This window comes from Hemiscyllium ocellatum, chromosome 8 (assembly GCF_020745735.1).
Source record: "Hemiscyllium ocellatum isolate sHemOce1 chromosome 8, sHemOce1.pat.X.cur, whole genome shotgun sequence".
Classification (NCBI taxonomy): domain Eukaryota; kingdom Metazoa; phylum Chordata; class Chondrichthyes; order Orectolobiformes; family Hemiscylliidae; genus Hemiscyllium; species Hemiscyllium ocellatum.
This window is the reverse complement of record NC_083408.1, coordinates 116,858,906-116,876,314: the sequence shown is the minus strand read 5'-3', so window position 1 is coordinate 116,876,314 and position 17,409 is coordinate 116,858,906. Positions and strand designations below refer to the sequence as shown.

The 17,409-nt window shown below is 46.3% G+C and overlaps 1 protein-coding gene across 4 annotated transcripts in view; it reads left to right on the top strand.

Moving 5' to 3' along the window:
• The window catches only part of LOC132818445 (nesprin-2-like), a 311,316-nt gene that overhangs the window by 80,608 nt on the left and 213,299 nt on the right, over positions 1 to 17,409 (top strand). For all 4 annotated transcript variants that reach the window (XM_060829512.1, XM_060829513.1, XM_060829511.1 and 1 more), the window contains 4 exons: positions 1,929 to 1,982; positions 3,634 to 3,834; positions 10,019 to 10,144; positions 12,174 to 12,314. In XM_060829512.1, coding sequence (XP_060685495.1) covers positions 1,929 to 1,982; positions 3,634 to 3,834; positions 10,019 to 10,144; positions 12,174 to 12,314 — 522 coding nt within the window. The remainder of the gene's footprint in view (positions 1 to 1,928; positions 1,983 to 3,633; positions 3,835 to 10,018; positions 10,145 to 12,173; positions 12,315 to 17,409) is intronic.

Sequence of the window (17,409 nt, the reverse complement as noted above, 5' to 3'; positions counted from 1 at the left end):
CCATGCTAAAATGTCCGTAGTGTTAGGTGCATCAGTCAGAGGGAAATGGGTCTGGGTGGGTTACTCTCCAGAGGGTCAGTGTGGACCTTATGGGCCGAAGGGCCTGTTTCCACACTGTAGGGATTCTATGAACCCTGCTTCTCATTTGACCCTTTCCCTGTGAAGCATACTAGAATAACTTGTTACATTAAAGACCATTACCTGCTCGACGTTTATATATCTCTGGTGTTTACCAAGAATCGATCCTTTAACCCTCCTATTGCTCATCTACACACTGCCCTCTAGTGACACCATCTGAATGCACAGGGTCCACACTCGGCTCTAACTCACTGCCCTGTCTGAACTCCTCACTGTCTCTGGCTTATCAGATCACGTCCAGTGTTGGAGGAGCAGTAATTCCCGGGAACTAAAGATCAGAAAGACAGGCTGTTGTTTTCAGCCTCTGTCTAAACTCTGTTCCTTAGCTACTAACTCCTTCTCTATCCCTGCAACAGCTCAGCCAGATATTTTGCAACCTTTGCCTCTCATTTGACCCGGGTCGAATGCTCACACACATATCTGCTGAAGATTAAGACCACCCATTTCCAACCTGTAACACCACCCGTTACTGTCTCTACCTCAGCTCCTCTGCTACTCAAACCCTTATCAATGTCTTTGTTAAATCAGAAGTTCACGACCACTGTACACTTGTACCATCCAATTTCACTTGTATCTTAAATACTGAAACTCATCCAATGCCTGAATGGCAAGTTGTACAGAGTCCTGTTCACCGGTCACTAAAGATGCAGAATCACCTGGGTGCCCTAGTGCATGAATCACAGCCTCAGCATCTGGGTACGGCAAGTAATTCCGAAAACAAATGTTATCACCTATTGAGAGAGGAACTGAATGCAGGGGATAGGGAGGTTATGCTTTAGTTATACAGAGCATCGGTGAGACCACATCTGAAAGTCTGTGTTCACTCCTGGTCACCTTCTTTAGGGAAGATCTTTAGAGAAGGTTTACCAAACTATTACCAGGAATAAGTGGGCTATCTGACAAGGAAAGATTGATTAGGTTGAGTCTGTGTCTATTGGAGTTTAAAGAAGTTAGATGTGACTTGATTGAAAAATACAACATCCTGAGGGAACTTGGCTGGGTGCATGTGGAGAATCTAGAACTTGGGAACACTTTAAGGGCTTGTCCATTCAAAACAGAGACGACAAGTTTTGTCTTTCTCAAAATGTTGAGTCTTTGGAACTCTCTTCCTTAAAAGATGTGGGAGCAGAATCTTTGAATATATTTAAGATTGAGATTCTTCATAAGCCAGGGATGGGGAGGGAGTGGGGGGGGGGGGGGGGGGGGTGCTGAAATGTATTGAGGGTAAGTGGGTACACAGTGTAATCGGATCAGCCATGATTCTTTGGAATGGCTTGTTGAGGTACATCGGCTATAGAGTTGACAGGACCTCAATTTCAAACTTCTCATCTTTGTTTCCAAATCCCCCCTTATCCTTGCCTGCTCCCTCTGTCTGCAATCTCCGCTTACCTCATAACCCTCCAAGACCCCTGGCACTTCTCCAGTTCCAAAATGCCCCAATTACCACCACTCCATCTTTGACAGCTGTGACTGGAGCTGTTTGGATGCCAGGTTCTGGAATTCCCTCCCTAAACCTCTCCAGCTCTCTGTTGCTGTCACCTCCATTAAGATGCTGCTTAAACCTGTGACCAGATTCTTGTTTCTATGACCTAGATGTCTTTATGTGATTGGTGTTGCATTTTCTTTGATAACAATTCTGAAGTGAATCTTGGGATGTTTTACCATGTTAGACAGTGCAATGTAACAAGTTGTTGCTGTCTGTACCAATTTGCGTGTGTATCTGGGAATATATTGCGATGTTTGGCATGTGAAGCTCCTTTCATTTGGTACCATGTTATTATCTCTTCCAGTCACTGTTGGAAAAATTACAGGAATATAACGCAGAGATGGAGAGGTTACAGCAGGTGAGTACATGTAGCAGAGGACACATGTTTCTCTCATCCCATCCACATGTCTTCAGGACTGAGGCTGGAATCAGATACTCACCATGTCCCCTCATGTGAACAATAATATTGACATGACAGTCTAGTTCAGTATCATTCACCCGTTGACCAGATGAAGGAGAGGAAGACTGGAATGGCGGTTCCTCTGTCCACAGGGAATGTGAGACGATCCTTACGCTGCTTCTCGATCACCCTTCTTCAGATACTTGCACTTGTTTGTAGGATGGTGTGGAGATGTTGGTGTTGGACTGGGGGGGGCAAGGTCAGAGGTCACACAACACCAAGTTATAGTCCAACAGGTTTATTTGAAATCCACAAGCTTTCGGAGCACTGCTCTTTCATCCCCTGGTATTATGTGACTTCTGACTTTGTTTGTAGGAGGCACAGGGTGACTGGTTCCCATTTATAAAGGTCTTTACTTTATCAATTAAAATCACAGCTTACAACAACTGAAAAGAGAAAATAAACTGTATACCTTCAGACTTCGGATGCTTTTTACTACAGCACAGAAACACGGCTCCATCTCCCCCAGAGGTCCACTGGGTTCTGCCAAAGCATTCACAGCCCCAAGTTGATCAGTATCTGGGAGCCAATCACATCACTGTTGGCAGGCAGAAAACCTTTGTCTTTGATTAACATGTCATCAGCCTGCAGACCAATCAGCTACTTGTTACCAACCAAATCTCCATTTGTATACACCTCTCGACTCCAGTTCCTCTCCAATCAGGCTTCACTGTTGCTGTCTAAACTGCACGGCCAAAAGTGTCAAGTTAATTTTAAATTTAAAAAAATCTTTTGACAATCCTTGATTTTTAAAACAGTTCTTTCCCAGTTTCGGTCTACATCCAAAAGCACAAAGAAACGAAAAGGTGTGGTTTTTACATTTCTCAATCATTCAAAACCAATGATGGATATGTAAATAAAAGTTGACATAGTCAAATAAGACAATAAGTTGTGCTGCCATTGGACAGAGAGGACTAGTGATCAGTTTAACCTGAGGATCACCCCACCTCACAAAACTAACAACTAAAAAACTCAAAGTAAAAATGCAACAGTCTCGTCCCCACATCCTGGATTTGCCTCCCTCAATTTTTCTGCCTCACCCTCTGCCATTAGGATCCTCCTTAAAAAACCATTTGGACAATATTTCATTCCCCTCCTATGAATGTCCCCTTCTGTTGCAGCCATTCCTTTCTGATTTATATCAGCTGCCTTGGGACATTATAACTCTAAACTTGTGCGATTATTGAGTGTTTTCGGATAAGGAGGAGAAAATGGGGACTGCAGATGCTGGAGATCAGAGCTTAAAAATGTGTTGCTGGAAAAGCGCAGCAGGTCAGGCAGCATCCAAGGAGCAGGAGAATCGACGTTTCGGGCATTCCTGAAGAAGGGCTTATGCCCAAAACGTCGAGTCTCCTGCTCCTTTGATGCTGCCTGACCTGCTGCGCTTTTCCAGCAACACGTTTTTAAGCTCTGTTTTCAGATAAAGGCTAGAATGTACCTAATGGAATGAGTGGGCTCCCTCAGGGGATGCCTATGGAACAAGGGTCAGTTTGTGTGGGAGGAGTTGGGGAAATATTCGAGGCTGACTAAACCTCTATCATTTTCCCAGGTGGGTGAGCTTTGTGATGAAACACAAGGCGAGAGGCTGGCTAGTCTGACCGAGCGGAGGGAGTTACTGTTGAACAGTGCACAGGAAGCACTGACTCAGCTTGTACAAGACAAGCCAGAGGGTGAGGAGCCGGCTGACAAGAGCAGCAGAGAGGAAGAGCAGTCAGCCACAGCACTGAGCAACCTCCCCTGGGACTCCAAGGTACTTCCTCGTCTGGACGTGGAGCTGGGATCGGGTTGGGTTCCAACATTTTCCAGGTGAAATTTGGGGCTGGGACATTTATGAGCTGGCTGACCATGACAGGCTGAGCATCAGGCTACAGGAGTGAGGTGGTGATCTTACTGATCATACTGAGAAACAAGAGTCAAATTCAACCCTGACTGCAGTGAGAACTCAAATTTCATTCCTCCAAACTTGAGAAATAAAAAAGCTGCTCTGTCGAAGGGTCAGTGCTGAGGGAGTGCCTCACTGTCGGAGGGTCCATACTGAAGGAGTGCGCATTATCAGAGGGTCAGTGCTGAGGGAGTGCCTCACTGTCGGAGGGTCCATACTGAAGGAGTGTGCATTATCAGAGGGTCAGTGCTGAGGGAGTGCCTCACTGTCGGAGGGTCCATACTGAAGGAGTGTGCATTATCGGAGGGTCAGTGCTGAGGGAGTGCCTCACTGTCGGAGGGTCCATACTGAAGGAGTGTGCATTATCAGAGGGTTAGTGCTGAGGGAGTGCCTCACTGATGGAGGGTCCATACTGAAGGAGTGCGCATTATCGGAGGGTCAGTGCTGAGGGAGTGCCTCACTGTCGGAGGGTCCATACTGAAGGAGTGCGCATTATCGGAGGGTCAGTGCTGAGGGAGTGCCTCACTGATGGAGGGTCCATACTGAAGGAGTGCGCATTATCGGAGGGTCAGTGCTGAGGGAGTGCTGCACTGTCGGAGGGTCCATACTGAAGGAGTGTGCATTATCGGAGGGTCAGTGCTGAGGGAGTGCTGCACTGACGGAGGGTCCATACTGAAGGAGTGCGCATTATCGGAGGGTCAGTGCTGAGGGAGTGCCTCACTGACGGAGGGTCCATACTGAAGGAGTGAGCATTAACAGAGGGTCAGTGCTGAGGGAGTGCCTCACTGACGGAGGGTCCATACTGAAGGAGTGCGCATTATCAGAGGGTTGGTGCTGAGGGAGTGCCGCACTATCAGAGGGTCCATACTGAAGGAGTGTGCATTATCAGAGGGTTAGTGCTGAGGGAGTGCCTCACTGACGGAGGGTCCATACTGAAGGAATGTGCATTATCAGAGGGTTGGTGCTGAGGGAGTGCCGCACTGTCAGAGGGTCCATACTGAAGGAGTGTGCATTATCAGAGGGTTGATGCTGAGGGAGTGCTGCACTGTCACAGGGTCAGTACTGAGGGAATACACACTATCGGAGGGTCAGTGCTGAGGGAGCACTGGATTGTTGGAGGGTCAGTGCTGAGGGAGCACCACATTGTCAGTGGGTCAGTACTGAGGGAATGCTGCACTGTCAGAGGGTCAACACTGAGGGAGCTCTGTACTGTCGGAAGGTCAGCGCTGAGGGAGTGCCACATGCACTGTTGGAGGGTTTGTACTGAGGGAGCGCCGCACTGTCACAGGGGTCAGTGCTGAAGGAGATTGTTCCATATTCAGTCAAATATTTTGTTATTGTTGTCATGTGGGAAATGCAGCAGTCTGTGCACAGTAAGGTCCCACCAACAGCATTGGGATTGTGTTGAGATGATCTGTTGACTGATTCGCCTGGATACCTTGGTGAACAGCCCTCTGCCCTGCCCCTCTCCTACATTGCACTGATATGGGGTGTCTTACATTCCCCCCAGCAGGGAGATGGTGACTCAGCGAAGAGTCTCTGACAGTACAGCACTCCGTCTGGGTCAGCTTGGCTTTGTGTCTTCCAGTCCCTGAGTGGGAATGAACCCAGAGTGGACTGAGGTGAAAGGTGGGTGTGCTGCCAGAGGGATGAGGATTCACACCGACTGGAGAATAACAACAACAGAACAGGAGGGTCTGTCTGACTGACTGACTGACTGACTGTGTGCAGACCGTTGATAGGAGGGGAAGTTGGGCAATAATTACACAATGCACTTCTGCTGCCAGTTTACATCGTGTGTGAAATCCCACAGATTTCTTCAGAGATACAGCACAGAAGGTTGGACTCAGTGAAGTTTAGAAGGATGAGGGCAGAGCTGTTTGAACTTTCCAGATTACTCATAGAGTGACAGGGAGAAGATTGTTCCATTAGTAGGAGAGATCAGGTCCAGGCAGCACAGCCTCAGAGTGAAGGGATAACCCTTTAAAACTGAGATGAGGAGGAATTTCTTCAGGTAGTTACTAATCTGTGGAAGTTATTGCTGCAGAGGGCTGTGGAGGCCTAGTCACTGAGTGTGTTTAAGACAGAGATTGATAGGTTATATACAACAAAGAACTATGGATGATAGAGAGCTGAAACAAAACCAGGAATTGCTGGTGAAACCCAGAAGGTCTGACAGCATCAGGGGAAGAAAGCAGAGCTAACATTTTAAGTCCTGTGACACCTCATTAAAACAGAGATCGATGGGTTCTTGATTAGTAAGGGAATCGAGGGTTACAGGGAGAAAACAGGAGGAAGGATGAGAAACCTATCAGCCATGGTCAAATGATAAAGCAGATTTGATGGGCTGAATAGCCTAATTCTTTTCTTATATTCAAAGACCACCATTTGATCCCCTCATGTCTGTGTTATTCCTTTGATATTCAATTATTTCCATTCAGCATAGTGCGGCACAATGGCTCATGGGGCGGCACGGTGGCTCAGTGGTTAGCACTGCTGCCTTACAGAACCAGGTTCAATTCCCACCTCGGGCAACTGTGTGTGTGGAGTTTGCACATTCTCCCCGTGTCTGCGTGGGTTTCTTCAGGGTGCTCCGGTTCCCTCCCACAGTCCAAAGAAGTGCAGGTCGGGTGAATTGGCCATGCTAAATTGCCCGTAGTGCTAGGTGCATTAGTCAGTAGTGAATGTAGGGGAAAATGGGTTGCTCTTCGAAGGGTTGGTGTGGACTTGTTTCCACACTGTAGGTAATCTAATCTCTTCAGCTTTTTCCTCATGACCCTGCAGCTTTTTATCCTTTCTGGATAATTATCTGTTGATCTTCCACCAGTATTGCTGTCATCAGATCCAACTAACCTGCTCTGGAAAAATAATTTCCCAACTTCCTTTCTTGGAAAGTTTTACCTTCGACTTGAGAAGCTGAGGTTGTTCGAGCCAGAGTCGAGCAAAATGAGCAAAGATCTAACAACAAAAGATAATCAAAAATAACAAGAGCAAATCCAAAGGGACCTGGAATGTGAATGTATCAATTCTGGAACGTGTGTGGAATTCTGGATTTCATAGACAGAGGCTTAGATTGGGATTGTACAATCTTCCTGCAGGTGGGAGAATATTGGGAGGTGTAGAAATGCAGTGTGGCCAGCAGCTGTACACCCCGTCCATCTCCACTGGGATTTTCTCTCTGCCAGGAGATACGTTAGATCGGCATCAGGGTCACGCTGGGCTGATTGAGGTCCCAGAGAATGGCTTCCTCCCACTGCCAATCCATTATGTGGGGAGGTCAATGCCCATGGAACTACGCTGCTGAGTCTAACCTGCCAGTTCAGGCTGGACTTCGGTGTTCATCAGTGGCCTAATCCACTCGCCCCCATCCCTGTCCCCCCCAAAACCACTGATGATCCAGTTCCCCCAACCCAAACCAGTCACAGGAGAAACCCTGGTCTTGCAGAGACCCCTGATTTCCCATGGTCCTGCCTCCTTGGCATCCTCTTCTTCAGTGGGATCCCTGAGGAACGTATCAGCTGTGATTGCAAGGCAGAGCAGGGTTGGGAGGCTGTACGGCCTAATTCTGCTCCTGTTTCAATGGTCTCCCTGCAGCCCCAGCTGAGCCCAACAACTTGCAGGGGCAAGAGTTCCTCTGTAGTGCAGCTGGAAGATCCAGCTCAGAACTCCAATTCCTTGGGAATGCTGGTAAGGCTGGGTCATTGTTCCAGATGGGAATGTTGAGGGGAGATCGGGTTGTTCAAGATCATGACAGCCATTGACAGAGTGGACAGGGAGAAACTGTTCCGATTCCTGCAAAGCTCAGGAAACAGAGCACACAAATTTAAGAGAAAGTGAGGATTGCAGATCTTGGAGATGAGAGTTGAAAAGTGTGGCGCTGGAAAGGCACAGCCGGTCAGGCAGCATCCGAGGAGCAGGAGAACATTCAGGCTTATGTCGATTCTCCTGCTTCTCAGATGCTGCCTAACCTGCTGTGCTTTTCCAGTGCCACACTTTTCCACACAGACTTAAGGTGATAACAAAAGAGACAATAGAGACACGAGGGAAAATGTTAACACAGACCGAGTTCTACTTTCTGCAACACATTGGCAGAGTGTTGGAGTCAGATTCAGAATGGAGGGAATTAGCAGGGCTGAGGGGAAAGGTGGTGGGACCAGCTACGTTACTGTTACAGAGAACTGGCATACACCTGACAGACCAAATTATTGTTAGTTATTCCTTCACGGGATGTTGAGTGTTGATGTTGTGGTTGTCACTGGCCAGGCCAGCATTTATGGCCAACCCCTAATTACCCAGGGGGCAGTTAAGTGTCACCCACAATACTGTGGGTCTGGAGTTACATGTAGGCCAAACCAGGTAAGGATGGCACTTCCTTCCCTGAAGGACATTAGTGACCCAAATGGGTTTTTCCAACAATCAACAGTGGATTTATGGTCAGCATTAGACTCTTAATTCCAGATACTCAATGAATTCAAATCCCAGTGTGGGATTCAAACCTGAGTCCCCAGAACATTATCTGGCCTCTTACACTACTACTAATTCTATGATTCAATTCCATGTTGATAAGCGATGTTCAAACTCCTGACTAGATAGGCAGATGATAGGAGAATGGTTGACCTGAGAGCACTGATCAAATATAATCAGCAACAGAAGTAGAAAGTCTCAAAAAAGACAATATTCTTACCTTAGTCAGATACACTTGAGGGGGAAGGAGAGAGAGAGAGAGAGAGAGAGAATTGAACTGGGTCGAGGTCTGTTAGAAAGAACACTTCCCAATCACTTTTGCCGACACCTTTTATTTCAGATTTTTAAAAGAGTCAGCTTTTCAAACTGCCTGCAGGAAGATTTGAGCCTGTCTTTGTGGGGCGCAGGTTGTGTTGGAATTTCTGCATCGTAAGGAACCAGCAGGGAAGCAGTCAGTTACTGTGTCACCAATCAACGTCAAAGCAGCCTAAGCTGTGGATCTTGGGCTATCATTGGTTTACATTATTAGCCAATCACCCAAATATTAGTTCAATGATAATTTATGTTACAGGGTCAAAGCCAGGTAAAGTTTGGAGTGAAGTCGGGTTAGGGTTTGGAAAATAAATTGCTTCAGTTCTTGTTCAGTTTACAGTCTTACACTCTGTTCCTTTTTGGTAGTATACTGTGAGGTTCTTTTCATTAGAGTTAGAAAAACAAACTCTGCAGTAAAATGGGCGGTAAAGAGGTGTGTGTATTTGTTAATTTTGCCTTAAGCTGTATGGTCAGAAATTGCCCAGTTTTCCATTACAACAAACTCTGTTGTGCGAGAGGAGTTCCAGTGAAGGCAGAAAGGCGTGTGAAGGAGACTGTGACTGGGCCAATTAGGCTTTTTCACAGCTACTCTATTGATAGGTGTTGTCGTCATGTTTCTCTGGATATTGTCAGCAAACGGCCTGCAGACTCAGGCCAGGCATCAAGGCCCACTTCATCTAAGCTGCAAATTAGGTGAGGAACTGTCCGAGGAGCCCTCCCTCTGAATAGACCAGGGCTGCAGATGGCATTAAAACTCCTTGGGCAGTGTATTGAGGAAGAGCAGGTGAAGTTCTCTTCTGTCCACAGGCCAATATTCTCACTCTACTCCACAAATTAGATTAGATTCCCTACAGTGTGGAAACAGGCCCTTTGGCACAACCAGTCCACACTGACCCTCCGAAGAGTAACCCACCCAGACCCATTTCCCTCTGACTAATCCACCTAACACTACGGGCAATTTAGCATGGCCAATTCACCTACCTGCACATCTTTGGACTGTGGGAGTAAACCTGGAGGAAGCCCACACAGACACGGGGAGAATGTGCAAACTCCACACAGACAGTCGTCCAAGGCTGGAATCGAACCTGGGGCCCTGATGCTGTGAGGCAGCAGTGCTAACCACTGAGCCACCGTGCCACCAGTGCTGTTTTTGGATCTTGTTGTGTGCCCATGTTACCATAGTGACAACATGTCAAAGTTACCTCCTTGACTGTGATGTGCTTTGGTATGTCCTGAGTTTGTGAGGAAATGGGAGATAAGTGTTCTTTTATTCCAGGTCTCCTCTGATGGCAAACTGCCTTCCTTGTTAGAGGAGGATGAGGAACATGAAGAAGATGGGGACATTATAAAGTCAGGAGAGAGAAACCAAACCCTTGTACCAACACTGGCCCCCACACTGTCGGTAAGCCACTCCATCTATTCTCCACTTGGCCCAGTGCTCACTGACCTACTGGCTCCCAAACCAGCAACAGCTCGCTTTTAAAGTTATTTTCCTAGTTTTCAAATCCGCACTTAGCCTTGACCCTCTGTATCCCTGTAACCTCCTCCAATCCCAATTCTCCAAAATATCTGTGCTCCACAAATTCTGGCTTGTTACTTCACCCCGATTTTAATTACTGCACAGCTGGTGGATGAACTTTCAAATGTCTGGATCCTGAGCTCTGGAATTCTGTCCCTAAACTTCTCTCTCTCTTTCTGTGGCAGCTTTAGGACTCTCCTTTAAACTGACCTCCTGAGCCAAGCTTTTTAATAATTAATAATTCCTTGGTAACTCAGTGACACATGTTAATTGACTCAGAGATTCACACGGTGCAGAAAAGACCCTTTGGCCCATTGAGTCTGCACTGATATAACTACCACTAAAGCCACACTAATCCCAATTTTCTGCAATTGTCCCATATCCTTGAATGTTATGATATTTGAAACATTCATCTAGGATTTTCTTAAATGTTGTAACGTTTCCAGCCTCTGATTACCTTCCCAGTCAGGGTATTCTGGATTCCCACCACTCCCTGAGTGAAAACATTATTTCCCAGACTCCCTCTGAATCTCTTGCCCCTTCTTCAGACTCCGTGAACACGTTGCCATCTCAGAAATGGATTCCTGTTGGAATCTCTCCAGTCAGACTTCTTCCCCTGCCCCAGGACTGTGACAACAGTTAACTTTCCCTCCTTGGTGACCGCGCCATTCTCTCGCTCATCTCCCCACTGCCTTCCAGCGGGAGGTGGTGCCACTGCCTTCACTCAGGTCACTTCCTGTCTGTCGAATTGAATCATTTGTAACGGCTCCTCTTCATCCTCTTTTACATCCCCACAGACATAACAGGTACACACTCACACCCAAACCCAGGCACACATGTAAGTATGCATCATGCATGTGCACAAAATGTACACAGATGTATCCTCACGTACATACATTAATTCACTCACCCACTTGCCAGCAGCATTGCTGTCCCTTCCCTAGCAGTGTACTGACCTTGCCCGACTGCTACCACAGATTAACAATCTGCACAGCCTGCAGATGGAGTGTGGGATTTTCCTGAGTTGCGTAGCCCAGAGAGGTGATTGGGAGTGAGTGGAGTCCTTAGCATCTTTAATCCAATATGTCAATTAACTATATGAGTAAGTCTGGCTAACATTGTATGATAAATTAGCTGCCAGGTTTAAATTCCTGCACCACAACAGTTTTGCAAAACTGGTATAAAGTGCTTTGAAATACCTGCATGTCTCGAGATGGGAGTATTTGTTTTTCCTGGGGCAGTCTGGAGGGAATTTGTTGTGTGAATTTCCTATCGTACAGTCGAAGATGATCAGAGCAATCAGACCCTGTTCAGGTTGGGGAGCAGTTTGGATTCTGTTCAACCCAGCAGCATCTCCAGTCCACATCGTTTCATCTTTGAACCAGCTCTGACACGTCATATAAACTCTGCCACATATTCAGTCACAGCAGCACCCTCCCTAATCCCTAACCTGGTATCAGCTGCACCAGGTAAACTCTCTGAAGGTTTATGTTCAAAGGATGTGTATGGGATGAGTTTCATTCACTCACTTTGTTCTCTCATGACTTGATTCTTGCCTCTCACCTCTATCCCTCCATCTCACTCTCTCCCTCACTCCCGTCCTTTCCCTCCTCCTTTTTTTCACTCACTCACTCCATACCTCCCCACTCTCTCTTTCCATCCTCCCTCAATTCCTATCTTGATGTTCCCCTCCCATCCTATCCCACCTTCCTGTACCTACTGTCCCACTCACTTTCCTCCATCTAACACCCTCTTGTGCCCTCATCTGGATCCCTCACCCTTTCACTTTCCTTCCCTCTCTTCTCCCTTTTCCTCATGCCCTCCACCTTGCTCACCCTCATCTCTCTTCCTCTATTGTCCTGTCACTCCTCTGTTCTCCTCACTGCTCCTTCCCCCTCTGCCATTCTCACAGCCATTGGAGGATCTCCATGAGTGCCAGGACCGAGCTGCGGCTCTGGAGCGTTGGTTGGACACAGTCCAGGAGTCACTGGGAGCGTGCGCTGGAGACCAGGAGATGCACCAGGATGTGGAGGAGCATCTGCTACAGTCACAGGTCAGAGTCTGTGGGCCATATTTAGAATAGATGGATGTTTGATGTCGTACGTGGACATGATGGGCTGAAGGGTCTCTTTCTATGCTGTAAAAGCTCATTGACTATGTTTTGGTGCAGTTGCCTTTAATCAGACAACCCACCCCCCCACAGTTCGTTCCAGAAGTCCTCTCCCCATCAAACCTCTATCCATTGTCAGCAGCACCACTTGCCACTATCCTCCCTCACGTCTTTTAGCCTCCCTCGGTCTCTCCATCTATCACCAAATTGCAACACTGTCCTGATGAAGGGCTTTTGCCCGAAACGTCGGTTTTCCTGCTCCTTGGACGCTGCCTGACCTGCTGTGCTTTTCCAGCACCACTCTAATCGTGACCCTTCAGCCCACTCCCAATTCTCCCCAACCCTCCCACCTTTACTATCTCTCCACTTCCATCACTCCCCTTCTCACCTATCCGGACTTCCCCCTAATCCCTGCCATCCTATATCAGTCCTCTGACCATCCCCAACATTTCCTTCCCCAGCTCCTGATTCCAACACCTATCCCTACAGATAAGGGAGTGATGACTTCACTGGAGTCAGGTGAGTGAAGGTTAAAGTTCAACAAGTCTCCTCCCACTCAAAAATCTCCAGCATCATGGACTTGGCGCTGCATCACTACCAGGTGAGTTGGGTGAAAGGTCAGTGTCCAAGTTGTACTGTCCCTGTGGTGACAATTCCTGTCAACAGGGAATTCTGTCTCCCTTCACTTGAGCATTAAGCTTTGGGTCAAAGTTCAGTACCTCTCCCCAGCACCTTGCTGTCTGTGGGATATGGTGAACACCAGCCGTCTCCCTACCCCAGACCAGTAAGGACCACTGTCCGCACTGTCAAGGGTCAGTGTCAGGCTCTGTCAGTCTGTTACAGACCAGCTGCTGCCTATAGGGATTCAAAACTGACAGGGAGCTGAGTGCGGTCTGTTTGTTCTTATACAGGAGAGTAACACAAGTTAATATTTAAACAAGCTCCAGTTCAGCTAGAGCAGCAGTCATAGTCTATTCATTAAACCAGTCTGTAGCCCAGGGTTACCAGCTCTCATTGGGTGCAGTCGTTGTGGATTTGATCATGTGATATTTGATCAACAGTGCAAACTTACACTTGTATAGCACATTTAATGAAATGCGAAATCTCAAGGACCTGATCAATCACAATGAAAATTGAGCTCCATAAAGAAGACATTAAGCCAGGAGACCAAAAGCTCGCTTTTAAACCGGGTCAAACAAGATTGGATTGGAATCAGATGAAAGGATCCTGTAATGTGGGTTGGCAGCTCAGTTTGGACCTGTTCCTCAAAGGTCCTTTTGGCTCCCACCTTCCCCAGCCAAACGGAAAGGAAGAAATTGCTTTGTTTCAGAGTTGAACGATTCTTGACTCTTGGTTAAACAGCTTTTTACTCCCCCATCGCTGACATTTTAATGACAAAGTAAAAGCCTCCAAAGAGAATTCAAATATATTATGTGATTATTTAGTTGGCCTGTTGCTTATCTTTGCTGTTTGTTGACAGCAGATTGCAGGAACTTGAAGGAGGAGACAAGAGTGATGGAAATAAAGATAGAAATGAGAAATAAAAATGTAGAAAGCAGATGTGGAAAACAGGGGAAACGGTCTGGCAGCAGTACAGCTGGGGTACAAAAATGATGGATATAAAATTTCAGATAGTCAAAATTAATCTATGTCTGAATGCACAGAGCATTCTCAACAAAATCAGTGAGTTAACAATGCAAATGGTTATAAATGTGATTTCAGAGACATGGCTGCAGGATATTCAGTCAGGAGGAACAGGCAAAATGGAAAATGAGGTGTGCTGGCACTGTTAGTGAAAGATGAAATCAGTGCAATAGTTGGAAAGAACATTGGTGCAGGAAATCTATTACTCTGGAGTGAAGCAAGCAGTAAGCAGCACAAAGCACCGTGGGAGTTGTCTGTAGGACTCTCAAACAGTAATGTAAAGGTGGGGAAGGTCATTCAACAGGAAATTAGAGATGTGTGCAACAAGGGCACTGTAATCATCCTGGGTGATTCTAATCTACATTTGAATTAATACCATGGTGGATAAATTCTTGGAGCATGTACAAAATGGAATGTTAGACCAGTGCATAGAGGAACCAACTCAGGGCTGATTATCCAAGATTTGTTTCTTTTTATTCACTCACGGGATGTGGATGTCACTGGCTGGGCCAGCAATTATTGGCTGTCCCTAGTTAACCTTGAGAAGGTGGTGGAATACTGTCTCCTTGAACTCCTGCAGTCCACATGCTGTAGGTATTGACCTACAATGTCCTAAGGGAGGGAGTTTAGTTGGAATTATGGTGCTGAAAGTGGAGCTAAAGTGAATAAATAGGAGTCTGTTGTAGATGTCCTTGTTATCTAGATGTTCCAGCTGGCAGTGTATGGCCAGAGAGATGGCATCTGCAGAGGATCTATTGTAACAGGATGTGAATTGTAGTGATCACAGCAATCTGAGAGACTGCATTTGATGTGTGCCATTATTAACCTCACATCGTAGTAAAGAGGGGTTAAAGATGTCTGCAAACACTCCCGTCAGCTGGTCTGTGCAGGATGTGAGTGTACAGCTGGGGACTCCATCCAGGTCAGTCACTTTCTGTGGGTCCACCCTCCAGAGGCCAGTCTGCCCCCTGTGGCAGTGACTGTGGGTACAGGGACACCCCAGGCTGTCAGGGCAGTGACATCATTTCACTGACCTTCTGTTCAAAACGAGTGTAGAATGCACCAAGCTCATTGGGGAGGGATACAGTGTTGTCAGTGATTCTCCATCAGTTTGTAGCCCGTTACAGTGAGTAAGCCTTGTCAAAGCCCCCGTGTATTTGTGTGGTTACTCTGGGCTCTCTAGTTTAGTCTGGGATTGGCTCTTGGTGTCCCTGATGGCGCTGTGAAGGTCATACCTGGGTTTCCTGTAAAGGTCAGGGTCACCCGACTCGAACATCTTGGCCCTGGACTTCAGAAAGAAGAGGATCTGTCAGTTCATCCATGGTTTCTGATTGAGGAATACTCGGATTAACTTCTTAGGCACGCAGATCTCTACATACTTACTGACGAAGTCTGTAACATTAGAGACATACTCATTTCAGTTGGCTGCTGTGTTCTTGAACATAGACCAGTCCACCGACTCCAATGAATCATATAGGAGCTCGACTGTTACTTCAGACCAGCACTGTACACCTTTCTGTACCAGGTCCTCATGCTTCAGTTTCTGCATGGAAGCTGGGAGAAGGATCACACCCTTATGATCGGACTTACCAAAATGCGGATGGGGGGTGAATGGAGCGGGAGGTATTTTTGATGGTTACTTAGCAATGGACCAGGGTATAGGGGCCTCTGGTGGGACAAGTGACATATTGAGGATATCTTGGTGGCACATTCTTGAGGTTGAACTCACCATCTACGCTGAACAAAGCCTTCAGGGTATTCTATCTTAGGCTGTTTGTAGTGGTGTAAACTGCTGTCAGGATAGCGGAGGTGAACTCCTGCAGCAGGTGGTAGGGATGACACTGCATTGTTAGTTATTCCAGGCCTGGGGAGCAGTAATTGACTAGGGTCACCATGTCTGAACACCGGGAGGTGTTGATCAGGAAGGAGATCCCTCTGGATTACTGTTCTTATGTGTGGTCTTTTAAGAAAAAGTGGCCATAACATACTGGTCTTCTTCATTGATATCAAAAGTGAAATAGTCCACTTTGCAACTGCAGTCCTAAATATAAATAAACAATGAAGATAAGAACGATGAGCTGGCTGTGGTAGAGTGGGCAAGTTAATTGACAATGGAGAGGCTAGGTAAGGAATTAATGCAACAGTTATACATTTCTTTTGAGTGAAAGAACACAACAGGGAAAGTGGCCCAAATGTGGCTAACAAAATAAGTCAAGGTTAGCATTAGATCCAAAGAGGAGTCATATAAATCTATTCATAAAGTAGTGAGCCTGAGGACAGAGAGGAGTTCAAAATTTAACAAGGAGGACCAAGAGATTAAGAGGAACATAGTAGAGAACTGGCAAGGAATATAAAGCTGGACTGTAAAAACTTCTTTAAGGATGCAAAAAAAATTAATGAAGACAAAGAAGACCCCTTTCATTCTTAAATAAACAAATGAATTCTGGAATGGAGGAACTAGCAGAGCAATTAAACAACCACTTTCACTCTGACTTCACTAAAGAGAACATAAAATGACCTAGAAATGCTCGGGATGCCGAGGTCATTTGGGAAGGAGGAATTAAAGGGAATCGATTAATTAAAATTAGTATATTAAAATACTGGAGAAATTAATAGAACTAAAATTTAATAAATCCCATGGGTCTTATAATCTACATCCTGGGGTGCTAAGGAGGTGGTCACAAAGATAGTCTGTCTATTAATTGACATCTTCCAAAATTGTCTTCCTTCCCAGCAGATTGGAGGGTGGAAAATGTAACTCCATTGTTTAGAAAAGGAGAGATGAAGAAAAATGGGAATTACAGACTGGTTAGCCGAACATCAGCTATAGGGAATCTTCTATATTCAGACATGCGATGAGGATGTCCCAGCCAAGCCAACATTTCGTGCCCATCCCTAATTACCCAGAGAGCAGTTGAGTGTCAGCCACATTGCTGTGAGTCTGGAGTCACATGTAGGTCAGACCAGGTAAAAATGGCAGATTCCTTCCCTAAGGAGCATTATGGAACCAGGTGCATTTTTTGAAAAATTCACCATGGATTCATGGTCATCATTAGACTTGTAATTCTAAATTTTTAAACATTGAATTCAAACTTCACCATCTGCTGTGGTAGGGTTTGAACCTGGGTCTGCAGGACATTGTCTGGGTTTCTGGATTAATAGTCTAGGCAATCACCTCGAGTAAAAAATGAGGTCTGCAGATGCTGGAGATCACAGCTGCAAATGTGTTGCTGGTCAAAGCACAGCAGGCCAGGCAGCATCTTAGGAATAGAGAATTCGACGTTTCGAGCATAAGCCCTTCATCAGGAATCCCCTTGTATAAAGGATGGAATAGCAAGACACTTGGAAAATACCAATAGCATTACACAAAGTCAACATGGCTTAACGAAATCAC